General features: G+C 45.5%; 1 protein-coding gene across 3 annotated transcripts in view; it reads right to left on the reverse strand.

Moving 5' to 3' along the window:
- The window catches only part of PUSL1 (pseudouridine synthase like 1), a 468,348-nt gene that overhangs the window by 150,237 nt on the left and 305,432 nt on the right, over window positions 1-12,679 (reverse strand). For all 3 annotated transcript variants that reach the window (XM_085609617.1, XM_085609615.1, XM_085609616.1), the window contains one exon: window positions 1,307-1,456. In XM_085609617.1, the coding sequence (XP_085465743.1) occupies window positions 1,307-1,456 (150 nt within the window). The remainder of the gene's footprint in view (window positions 1-1,306; window positions 1,457-12,679) is intronic.

Raw genomic sequence — 12,679 nt, forward strand, 5'->3', positions numbered from 1 at the left:
ATTCCATCTCATATCCCTATGCCTGTTCTGCCCTCCTCGACCTTGTCATGAACCATTCTATCCTATCTCAGCTACACGTAAGGTTTTGAGATAGGACACCACATAAGAGAGTCAGGAAACATACCAAATTGAGGATTTGAGAAACAGGGCTGTGGCAACTATAGTCATGGAGAAAATAGCTTCCAAGGTCAGGTCGAAAACATGATGTCTCCTCCTCCTGAGGACTGCAAGTTGACTTCCGAGTCAGAGAGGGAAGAGCCCTATGAAATGTTAGTGGATGCCAAAGACCGCGTAAGGCAATATCGGTTATTTCAACTCTATCGCTTGATGCTATGGTTCACACCCGTGTTTACGGTCCCTCACCTTTGTTGTTGTTCCCTTTATCAGCTCTCTCGGTTTCCCTCCTCCCTATTCCTTGTGCTGACCCTTGTTTTTGCCTTGAACAGACCTTGGTATTTATATCAGCTTCAGTTTTGCAACAGCTCCTGTTTTCCCATGTGATTAGGCTTTAGTGACTAAGAACCTGCTTTTGTGCCTGGCTTCAGTCTACCCCTTTTTGGTTGGTGACTGCGATTCTACTTTCCAAAAGAGAGGTTGGCAACTCATCTTCTGGTCTCTGGCAAGTTTCCTGGTTTGCCTGGAGGCCAGTGCTAGTGACGCCTCCTCTCGCACCAGGTAAACTGCATCATGCACTTGTCATCATATTTTCCTAATATAGAATTCCTCCTCTGTGATTCAATACTCTTCTGTTTCCTCTCTTGACAGTGGGTGCAGTGTGCCTCTGCAAGGCTGTGCCATCCTATAATCCAATGGAGTTCAGTCCAGACCACCCAACAACTCTCCTGCAGGAAACGAGTGTCTCGCTGTCTCTCCCTCTCTAATCCCCCACCCACTGGTTCTCTTTTGAAAACAGGAACTCCGTATTCTCCTGGAGCCTGATACAATACAGGGCAACGGACCACCTCTAGAGGGATTCACTTTGCTGTCCTTCCGGCCACATTACAATGTGTACTGAGGTGGGTGGGACTCCATGTTCTGAGGCATGACTGTGCGCTACGACAGGTCTTGATTTTCTGAGAAGGGATTCCTGCTTGCTAAAAAGGCTGCTTTTCCTGATCTCAGGATGCACTTCCTATTTGGAGGCAGGACTTCCTGTTCTGGGGCGGGAGTTTCTGTTTACACAGAGTACACCTTGCCATGCTGGGATGCCTAGGATAAAACTCATAAGAGAGAAAGAGGGGGGAGATATAGAGTAGGTGCATTTGGGAGGGGTTTAATATAAATATATATAAAAAAAGCCACATACCCTGTCCCCAGGCCCCAGCAAAGCTTTCGCTCAAACACCGGCATGTCAAACCGATCCGTGCATCCTGTCAGCAGCCGGTACACATAGGTCCTTGACACGGCCTGGTAACGCGCATGGAAGTCTGCGGGCACGCGATAAGCTTTCAGTATGCTGTAAAAAGAATAAGGTTGACATAGGATAGCTTTTTTGACCTCCACTGATAATTTATAACACAAAGTATGGATTTCAGAAGAGCCTGTGGCTAAACATTATTATTTGAGTGTACATTGAAACCCTTCGGATCATCAAACACGTCAGCGTGAACAGCGACAAGTAAAGTTACATCAAGTACAATGTATATTATATTATGCTAGCAGGATGCATATAATGCAGGTCTACCACATGTATAGTCCTGAATATCCTTTGCGGTTCTGGGATTCTCGATGGCTGGAGACAAGGTAAGTTCTTGACTTTGCGTTCAGTTATAGAATATAGGGGCACATATCAAACAATAAGGGGAAACGTAACAAAACATGGGCATAGGCAATGTCGCAACAAGCCTTAGCTGGTTCCGTGAACTCGCTACGAGGTGTCCCAATGGCATTCTAAGTTCCACAGAGATTCATGCCGGCCACCGTCCTTTTCAAACTTTACATGGAATACTGGGAAGCCTTGAGTGATAGCTTTCTTATCACATCTTTTGTGGGCACACACAACGCTACCTAAACAACCAAACTTTGGTAACTTTATGTAATAAGAGAAAATTAATAAGGCCATACCACTATTTTAAATCAAAAGTTCAATCAATTTCTGTTGTATCAGCTGTCCCCTTAACAATCTCAATCCAAAAGTGTCTCTTTACACTCTCAGCGAATCTGATGACAACCATATTACACAATACCAAATCTTCTGGGTTTATGCTGGACTTTGGTTAGCACCTTGACTCTGCATCATGCGGTGCTGAAAGAGCACAATTCCATTTACGCTTGCTAGGTAAGACAAAAAATACACCTTCACAAATTGTCTCTGGACAGTGGTTCAAGCACTGATCATGCCAGACACCTACTAAAGTGAAGTCTGTGCCTTCTACTGCTGCTGTGATCCACCACTACCGTGGAGCTCGAAGTGATCAAGATCTTGCAACACTGCCAAACACAAAACTGTTAAACATTTACTAGATCTCCAGATAAGAAATGTCTTAACTGGTTCTGGTTGCCATTTTAAAAATTAGACCATTATCAGATTCAAAACCCGTCAGCCTTTGTCAGATTGGAACTATGAAATAGACAAGGGTCTTGGTATACTGGATGCCACCGCTCCAGAGCTTACACCATTGTCTAAACGTCTGAACGGAAACATCCAAGTTTTCCTGATAGCCTAGCATCCATTGCTCCATATCATACACCACATCATAGCTCATAAGCTTTACATCTTCTTTGAACCCGCTGCACAGAAATATCCTACGTGGCCCTGGTAGTGAACTTGTGTCACTACCGACTAAACATAAATGCCTAAGGCAGAATGGTATCAATGTGTTTCACAGTAGCATAGTTTCCACTGCCTCAGATTTTACACTTCCACCTAACTCAAAGCCTTCAATACTCCCTGCTAATAGGCATCCAAGTGGTCCTGGTAGCCTACCGTCACACTGCTCCCTCCGCCCCATATTTAACACCACCATCTAATTCAAACCATATTCCTTTTCCCTCCTTACCAAATACCTAAACTTGAGCTCACTGACCACTAGTCTAATGCAACCTATGTTCACCCTCAAAGCAAATCACCTGCCAACATCACCACCCTTCATCCTTTGATCATTAGCCTAATCAACTCTATCAGATGATCTCTTCTACCACTCACACCATCACTTCCTAGTACACAATCATACCCTGGTACACATCCACACCTTGTCTGGTGACCCCTATGATTTTACATACTCTTCCCGTGTCCCAGCTATTGACCTTCAGTCATTGCCTCAGTCTTCCTCAGCAAATCATGTGAAAACCTCTTTCTAATGATTTTTCACTACTTTCTCTGACCCATGCTCCTACATGGCACGTCTGTCGGACTAGATGCACATGAGCACAACTATCGCCGGATAGATGTGGAGTGACTGGTGTGCCAAAGTAGAAGAATGTGCATATAAGTCAAGGAGATGTCCCAAAAATATCAGAAAATATGAGGCATGTGGTATCCCTACTCCCATGAAACACGGGGTTAGGTGATCTACAGATAATATGTATTAACGATAAACTTTTAAATGAAACTTGCTCAATGGAGTGTTCCATGATGGTGCTGTATGCTGCTCTCTAGTGTTTAAAAACAATAAAAAGTGTTATAAAAAACTATCTCCAGCTAGTCCCCAAACCCTTACTACCTTCTCTATCTTATCTTTTTCTTCACATTCTCCCTACCACAACCCCTAGCCAACGTCTATACTGCCTATCACCTATCTACACCAGCCCGTATTACCTGGTACCTACATCTAAAAACACCTAATACCCATGCCCTGGAGGCTTCCAATACCATTCTTCACCCACTCAACCCAGTCAAATCACTCATATACTCCCTTGACTCACTAGACAGAATACAGACCAATACCCATTGCTCACAACCTCTACTGTAATATCTGCCAGAGCAACAACTACAGGAGCGAGCACCACAGCAACCACTAAACCAGACACCAGAATAAACAATCAAATAGTGGCTTTCTAAGTCTCTAAATAATGTGGCCCTGTGGAGACTAAGCAGTGTAATGTGATCTCATGCCATCACAGAACACTTCTAGATCAGCACAATACTGATCACGTAGAGGGAGGGAAAGAGTTCATTGTTGGATTTGCAACAAGGACGTGTAGCTGAGATGAACGAAGTATCTCGGTCACAGAGAGGGTGAAGCGGGCTTGCGTTAGATCAGCAGCAAAACTCTTAGAGTTCAATTACAAGATTAATTATATTCCTGGAGGATGGAATGCATGGCTTGATTGCCTCGCAAGAGTATCTGTAGTGGATGACCAGAAAGAGCCTTAGGAGCACACTGAAGAATGCATCTTGACTGTCTATATTTCGGAGTTTGTTCACTTAATTGAACCCCATCTCGGGAAACACAACCTCACCCTTTTAGGAGATTTCAACTTTCATCTGGACAGTGAGTTGTGTAAAGATTCTCAGGCTTTTAAAGACATGATGTTATGCTGTGGGTTCTCGCAATTAGTCATAACACCCAACCACAAAGCAGGCCATATCCGGGATGGTATTTTCTCCAGCGATCACCATCTCAGGGTTGACAAACCTCTGCCCCTCATTCGGTCTGATCAGTATGCTGTTCTTTTCTCCTTTCCTTCACCACCACTCACAAGACTGCAATTAGTAGAAGTAATAGGGTTCTTAAAAAGAATTGTAAAGGCCTTAGTAAGGCATCCTATCCCGGGCTCTGAATGATGGTAACTGGACAGACCACAACGACACAGAATTGGCAGCTTCAGAGTTCGCTTCATGGCTTACCTAAGACAATGATTCTGTAGTCCAGCTGAAGGAAACCTATACTCGGAGGGAAAAGCCTGCCTCCTGTGGTTTTCTGACAGACTCAGAATACATAGACAGGCCTGCCGTCGCAAAGAACGTGCCTGGCGTAAAGGATATGAACTACATGAAAGAGCCAGATATAAGGCCACTCTGGCAGAATACAAAGCGGCCATTAGGCTAGGAAAATCTCTCTACTGTAAGAATAAGCTTGCATCAGCCAATTCCTCAAGAGACCTCTTCAGTTTGATGAATCTCCTACAGCGCCTACAGTCTCCCCTAGCATTGAGAGCTCCCAAACCTTCTGTAATCGTATGGCAAATTTTTTCCAATCCAAAATTTCCAATATCTTTAAAAATATGGATAGTCTCAAATCTGAGCCTTCTACTTCTGCTCAAATAGATTCCTATGCAGCCCCTGGCCTTTCACTGTCCAAGAACATTTGCGTGAGCCTTGACTCTTGCCTGTCTGCTTTCTCCCCTTTAACTCATAAATTGACTTAACAGAATGTTCTCAGTGTGAAATCAGGTTCCCCATTTGAACCTTGCTCATGTTAGGCAATGCAGCTGGGAGCAGACACTATTATCCCCGCCTCACATCAACCTTGAATAAGGCTATTGCTTCTGGCTGTTATCCTCTCATTTGGAAAAATGCAGGTGTTAAGCCTCTCCTATAAATGGCCAGTTTAGATCCTTCCAATTAAAAAAAATATCAGCCCATTTCTCTGCTGCCGGTACCCACTAAAACCTTGGAGAAACACCTGGATATCCAGCTGATGACCTATTGAGAACAACAGCAGCCGCTGGACCCCTCTCAGTTTGGATTCAGAAGCAATCATGGTACCAAGACTGTATTATTATCAGAGATCAATGACATCTGTTCCTTGTTGGATGCAGGACATGCTGCGGTGCTGATCCTTCTGATTTATGCGCCAGCTTTGATACCATATCCCCCATCGGGTTCATTGACCGCCTGCAGGAAATTGGGGTCGCAGACTCAGCCCTTAAGCTCGTCATCCTTCCTGAAGGATAGGTAACAGACAATGGCTGTGGGTCAGTATTATTCAGAGCCCCAAACTACCCCACGTGGGGTTCCTCAGGGCTCCTCCCTGAGCCCCACATTGTTCAATATATATGTTTCCCCACTGGAAAAGCTGATAAGATAATCAGGGCTTCAGGCCTTGTCCTACAAGGACTACACACAAATAATTATGTCGATCAAGAAGGACAAAGCGGCATCGACTACCAACTTTAAGAAGTGAATCCTATTTGGATGGTAAAAAATACCTCAGACTCAAAGGCAAGAAGACCGAAACCTTGATCTTTGGTAGCCAACCAACCATTTGGATCCAATCATGGTGACCAGAAATGATTGGTTAATTACTTAACCCAGTTGACTTAGCAAAGGATCTCAGAGTTCTGGTGGACAATAACTTTTCCCTCAGTCTTCTGCTTTTGGGTGATTAAGACTCTTAGGAAAGTGTTTCATTTCCTCTCTCTCTCCCTGCAAGCAAACAAGCGGCTTTGGCATTGATTATGTCAGGCTGGACTATTGTAATGCGCTCCACCTAGACTTGTTCAGAATGCAGAGTCAAAATTGATTCTTGATCTTCCCAAATTCCATCTCGGTTGACCCTGGAAATGACGACAGGCGGCTTCACCAAGGCAATACAGTGCCTGCTCCGGTGTAACAAAGTCATTTTCCCTCCATTTTTTTCAAGCCTTCGAGGTGAGAAAGAAGATTGCCCGATGAAGGACTGCACTACCAAAAAATATGTGTATTGGGAACTTAATAACTTTCTTTATTACTCATCCATCAGACGGGGAGACAAGTTGGTCCGTAAGGAATCTAAAGGTAGATAAAGTATCCACCAGAAAGATCATTACCGTAGGTAAGTAACTTTTTCTTCTGGTGGATACTTTTACCTGTAGATTCCTCACCTGTAGATCAGAATTCATAGCAACACCCTGCTTAGGAGGAGGGTTAATGGATAGTTAAACGAGGAAATAATGCTGAATGAATCTGGCAAAGTGTCCATCCCCGTGCACCTCTGAATCCAGGCACCAGTGCTTTGCAAAGATGAGCAAGAAAGCCTTACAGATTTCTGCAACTGAGACCACTCAGTCAAGTGCAGAAGTGGTCGACTTAGCCCTAGTGGAATAGGCTCTGATCCTGTCAGAAAGCTCTTTCTTGTCTAAGACGTAACAGATCTTAATGCAGAGAATGATCCAACGTGAGAGAGTCCTCTTTTGTACTGCCTTACTTTTTTTGGCCCACAATACCAGACAAAGAGCTGGTCTTCCAGCCGAAATTCCTTAGTGTGTTCCAGGTAGCAATTAACCACCTGTCTAGGATCCAACCGTAGCAACCATTCCTCTTCAGAATGGGGGGAGGATAGAAGGTCGGAGGGGTAATGGATTGACCAAGATGGAAGGGGGTCAAACAGAGATGGTGGAGGAGGGGATCTGTGCAACAGAGTTCTGCGGGGGCAAGCAGAAATGGGCGTAAGATAGGCGGGCAACCAACAGCAAATGCAGGCAGCCATGGGGAAAGTTAGTGATGTGTCTGTACTCACAAAATGTGGAAGTGAGGCCAGGGGTATGGAGACAATGCGACGTCCTATTGGGAGAGGATGTGGCGTAAAGGCCACAGCTGCCGACTATGGAGCTGGGAAACCGGGTTTGAGTTTCGGCATTGGTTTAATATCCTTGATTCTGTGCAAATCACTTAGGGCCACATGTATCAACCAAATCTGTGCTCGCAAACAGGTCAATTCACAGAATCGGCCCGTTTGCAAAAGCAAAAAAGGCTTTTTACATGTGTCAAAACCCCTTTTGCGATTCGGTAACCTGTTACCGAATTGCAAAATGGGCTTGCGATTTGGTATTTGGAACGGGCGTGTTTACGGCATCCATTCCAAATAGCGAATCCTAATGGTATGTATGAATGTTTTGTGACCGTGAATGCAGTTGCAAAACATTCGCTTTTTACCACCTACTTCAGGTAGGTGCTAACCCATTGGCAAATGGGAAGGGTGTCCCCATGGACCACTTCCCCTTTGGAAATGGTTGTAAAAACGTTTTTAAAAGCAGGCAGTGGTCCCATGGAATACTGCCTGCTCTTAAAAAATGAAAAACAAACTTTTCTTTTTATTTATTTTAAACGCAATTTGTTTTCTTTTAAGGAAAACAAGCTGTATTTAAAAAACGATTGCTTTATTTAAAAGCAATCACAGACATGGTGGTCTGCTGAACCCAACACACCACCATCCCTGTGATTTTAGCGATTCATAGGGGGTCGCAAATTGCTATCTACCTCATTAATATTAATGAGGTAGGTCGGGCTTGCGATTCGGTATTTGGAACGGGCGTGTTTACGGCATCCATTCCAAATAGCGAATCCTAATGGTATGTATGAATGTTTTGTGACCGTGAATGCAGTCGCAAAACATTCGCTTTTTACCACCTACTTCAGGTAGGTTGTAACCCATTGGCAAATGGGAAGTGGGTCCCCATGGACCACTTCCCCTTTGGGAATGGTTGTAAAAACGTTTCTAAAAGCAGGCAGTGGTCCCATGGAATACTGACTGCTCTTAAAAAATGAAAAGCAAACGTTTTTTTTGTTTTTTTTAAACGCAATTCGTTTTCTTTTAAGGAAAACAAGCTGTATTTAAAAAAAGATTGCTTTATTTAAAAGCAATTATAGACATGGCGGTCTGCTGAACCCAACACGCCACCATCCCTGTAATTTTAGCGATTCATAGGGGGTCGCAAATTGCTATCTACCTCATTAATATTAATGAGGTAGGTCGATTTGCGACCCCCTAGGAATCGGTATATGAAACTCTTGGAGTTTCATACATTGGAAATTGCGATTACCTAATTGCGATCCACAGAAAGAGCAATTAGGTAATCGCAATTTCCAATTTTGATACATGTGGGCCTTAATCTTCCTGTACCTACAAAAATTAATGTGGGGACCTCGTTTATCCTGTTTTTGGCTTTGCTCACACCTGCTGCTGTTGCCGCCACCCCCACCGGAGTCATTGAGGCCATTCCCGGTCCCCTCGCCAGGGGAGACCACACGCCCCAGCAGCCCTAGCGGCGCGCATGCCGCCAACACCAAAGGAAAGCGCCTGGAGGTGCTTAAAAAGGTGACAGGATAAAAGCTCCTGCGCTGCGGGAGCCCTGTTTTTGGCTTTGCTCACACCTGCTGCTGTTGCCGCCACCGCTGCCGGAGTCATTGAGGCCGTTCTCGGTCCCCTCGCCAGGGGAGACTACATGCCCCAGCAGCCCTAGCGGCGCCCACGTCGCCAACACCAAAAGAAAGCGCCTGGAGGCGCTTAAAAAAGTGACAGGGCTCCTGCAGCGCCAGAGCTCTTTTATCCTGTTTTTGGCTTTGCTCACACCTGCTGCTGTTGCCGCCACAGCCGCTGGAGTCATTGAGGCTATTCCCGGTCCCCTCGCCAGGGGAGACTACACGCCCCAGCAGCACTAGCGGCGTGCACGCCGCCATAACCAAAGGAAAGCGCCTGGAGGCGTTTAAAAAGGCGACAGGGCTCCCGCAGCACGGGCATGCCGGGCCACGCCCGGACAAAGGGCGGGCCCATCTGCGCCCGTCAGAGCCTGAAAGAGGCTGGGCTGGGCCCACTCTGACATCTGTGCCATGGCACAGGATCCAAGCATTAAAGGTACTGGGGACCTTAGATGCTTTTCTAACAAGGGCTGAATCGATGCTGACAAATGAGATACAGCTCACAGAAAAAAGACTTTCCCTGGACACTTTCGTCACCCAAAAACGATCATCTATGGAAGGTATAAGTTTGTCTAACTCCCCCGTAGCCTCCCGAACACTTGCTGAGTATCTGCACAATGAACCTATAACAACAGGTAGGACTGGGGGTCAGCAGACCCAACTCCAATGCCAGTAGACTGTATCTATTCTCACAGAAGATTCTATCTGTATGGTTCCTGATCCAACGGGGAGTGATGTTTTACCAGCTCCACCAGTTCAAGTGGCACCATCGTCTTCAGTGGGTTGGCTCACCGCACCCACTGTATTGACGGTCCCCACCTCATCACTAACAGCATCAGCGTCTGGCACTAATGAGGTTTCGACCAGATCACAAAAAAACTTAAGGGGTAGCCCAAGGGACAGTCTAGCAATATTGCCATTAGGAGCTAACAACGAACCTCCAGCAAAACGGAGCAGGGGAGGTGCCTCGCAAAAGCCCAAAGTAAAGAACCAACCAGCTAAATTATTTACTCATGACCTGATGGCCACAGAAGGCTCACAAGGCACACATGGCGCAATACAAAATCTTACAATGCATAGCACTGCCCACCCCCTGCTGCTCTCTGATTGTAATGCTGATTCATGGAAGAGACTTGAGACATTGGTATCTTTGTTATTAAATCCATTATTGTGCAAATTACAGTTAAATGAGGAGAAATTGTTGCAGATTGATAGGTTTACTAGTACATCAACAAACCCTTCAAATACAGGGGTATGTCGTTGCAACTGTTCAGACCAAGCTCCATCTGTGGCCCAGAATGCCCCCAATCCCCCTGAGGCAAGAGGGCCCGCAGCAGGGACTTCATTGCCTTAATGGGCTCTAATCCACGGCCAGGTAGCCGTATAGATATGGCAACGCACACTTCCCCTTCTAACCCTGCGGTAATACGCCCAGAGGACCAGCTTAGGGCGGCAAAGGGAAAGGATGCTAGGACTGTGGCGCGGGGGACCAATAAGGTTCAACAGGAGGGCTTTTATAAGGCCAGGATGAAGTTTAGTCCCCACCAACAACAAAAGAGTAGGGAATCCACTTCAGTGGCCTCCAATAGTCGTGATTTATCAGTAATAGACCTCCCACCCGCATGTTACCCTTACACTGTAATCCTGACAGGTGTGCCAGAACATAATAATACACACGAAGAATCCACTGTACAGGTAATTAATAAAGTGGCGCACTGGATGTGCAAGTATGCTGGACTTAACATCACAGAGCATCGGCACATTCTGATGGCCAGGAGGGTCTCATGGATTGGTAGGTCGAGGAAAGTTTTTCCAGGAGATAGCGTAATTGTTACGTTTAGACACCTTGAACTAGCACAAAGGATTCTTTCAAACTAAGAGGGATTATTTGCACTAGAGTCCGGTATTAAAACTTTGCCATTGGGCTTTTTTTATAGGCCGCCACCTAGTTTTAATCTCCCACAACGGTATGCAGGGCAGGAGGAGGGATTCGCGTGGGGTGGTAGGCCTTTGGCTCTAAGTAATGCATTTGCCCCATTGAGGGACCTGAACGACATTGACTGACTGCATCAGCGGGAGAGTGCGGGTAGAGGTAGTGATATTCATTTAGTTATCACTGGCACAGTAGGTAGGAGCGAGATAATCTACCCGGGGACAACACCACAAATCCCATTTGAGTGTAGGGATTCTAGTAATTCAGGCCAGATAATATAGACAGGGCTGTCACCATGTTCAACAGTACTTTGCTGCCCGAGTTTAGCGAAGGGAGTACCGGGGGAGATATAAAAATCCTGTCATGGAACATAGTAGGCTTGTCTAGTAAATTCTTGGTTGACCAATGGCTCAGCTATGTTAGGAGGTTCCATATAATATGCCTCTAGGAAACGTGGAAGCCAGGGAACAATTTTTTTATTGAAGGATATAAAACCTTCTTTTGCCCTGCAGTAAGATCGGTCTCTGGCCGAGCAAAGGGGGGTCTGATTATGGTTATAGATTTGAGAATTCAGGACATCTGGAAAAACCTGGCATGGGACTTGAATGTTGCCCAAGGAATCAAATTCTCGAATAATACCTACAGGTTAGTTTTAATACATTTCTATAATGAAATGTCAAACGTGCAGGATCTGAATAGTCTCCAAGAACTAAACACAAGGATGGAGTATTCACGGGGGAGAGGGCTGCCGCAATCACAATTGATTCTAGTTGGCGACTTTAATTGCCATTTGTGCCCAAATTTGAGGGCGGCTCAGGGTGACTGGTCATCGTGTTCACTAAGCAAGGGACCACACATGGTGCACACTCAGAAGGGGTGGGAACTGACTGGTTTACTATATACTTATGGGTTGACCCACACAATAGACTTGATCACTAACAATTCGACATTTAAAGGAAAAGGATGTCATTCGTATATTGATTTTATCTTTGTTTCCATTATACTGAAAAGGTGTATCTCAACTTTTAACATTTATTATAGCGTGTACAGAGATCATGACCCACTCATTTTATCTCTTGTTGTCCCGCACTATCCCCCAGCATTAAACAGATCTGTAGGGGGTTCGATGATTGCTGCAACAGACCAAGGCAGGAGGTTGCGTTGGGCCCAGGTTGACCCTGGTGTTTTTAACACTTCCCTGTTTAACAGAGGCAAACAGGATATTCTGAAATGTTTAGATTTAGAGGTGCAAGGGGTTGAATTAGTAGATGCTTTGAGGAACATTGCGAAGTTAGCGGATAGTTTACTGAAATCCTCCGCACATGCGCAGAGGCCGGCCCTCCTCAGACGGTTCGACAGTCAATGCTCAGGGGCGCTAAGAGAGTTAAAACTGGCACTGAAGCAGGTCCCGAGGGATAGAGAGTGGGTGGCGGCTTGCCGTTTAAGTTACAAGCAAGCCGTCCAGGGATGAAAGGGCCAATTACAGCGGAAAGCCTGGGAGGAGCTCACAGAGGCTGCGGAGCTGAAGGACTCTACCCGTTTTTGGAGAGTAATTAACAACCCTTGTTTTAAAGAGTGGAATAATCCTGGGTTAAGTAATAATATTTTACCAGAGCAATGACAGCAGCAGTTCTAGGGTTTGTATAATCACACGCAGAGACTGGAAGAGCCGCTGATTTCAAACC

This window comes from Triturus cristatus, chromosome 1_2, assembly GCF_964204655.1.
Source record: "Triturus cristatus chromosome 1_2, aTriCri1.1, whole genome shotgun sequence".
NCBI lineage: Eukaryota > Metazoa > Chordata > Amphibia > Caudata > Salamandridae > Triturus > Triturus cristatus.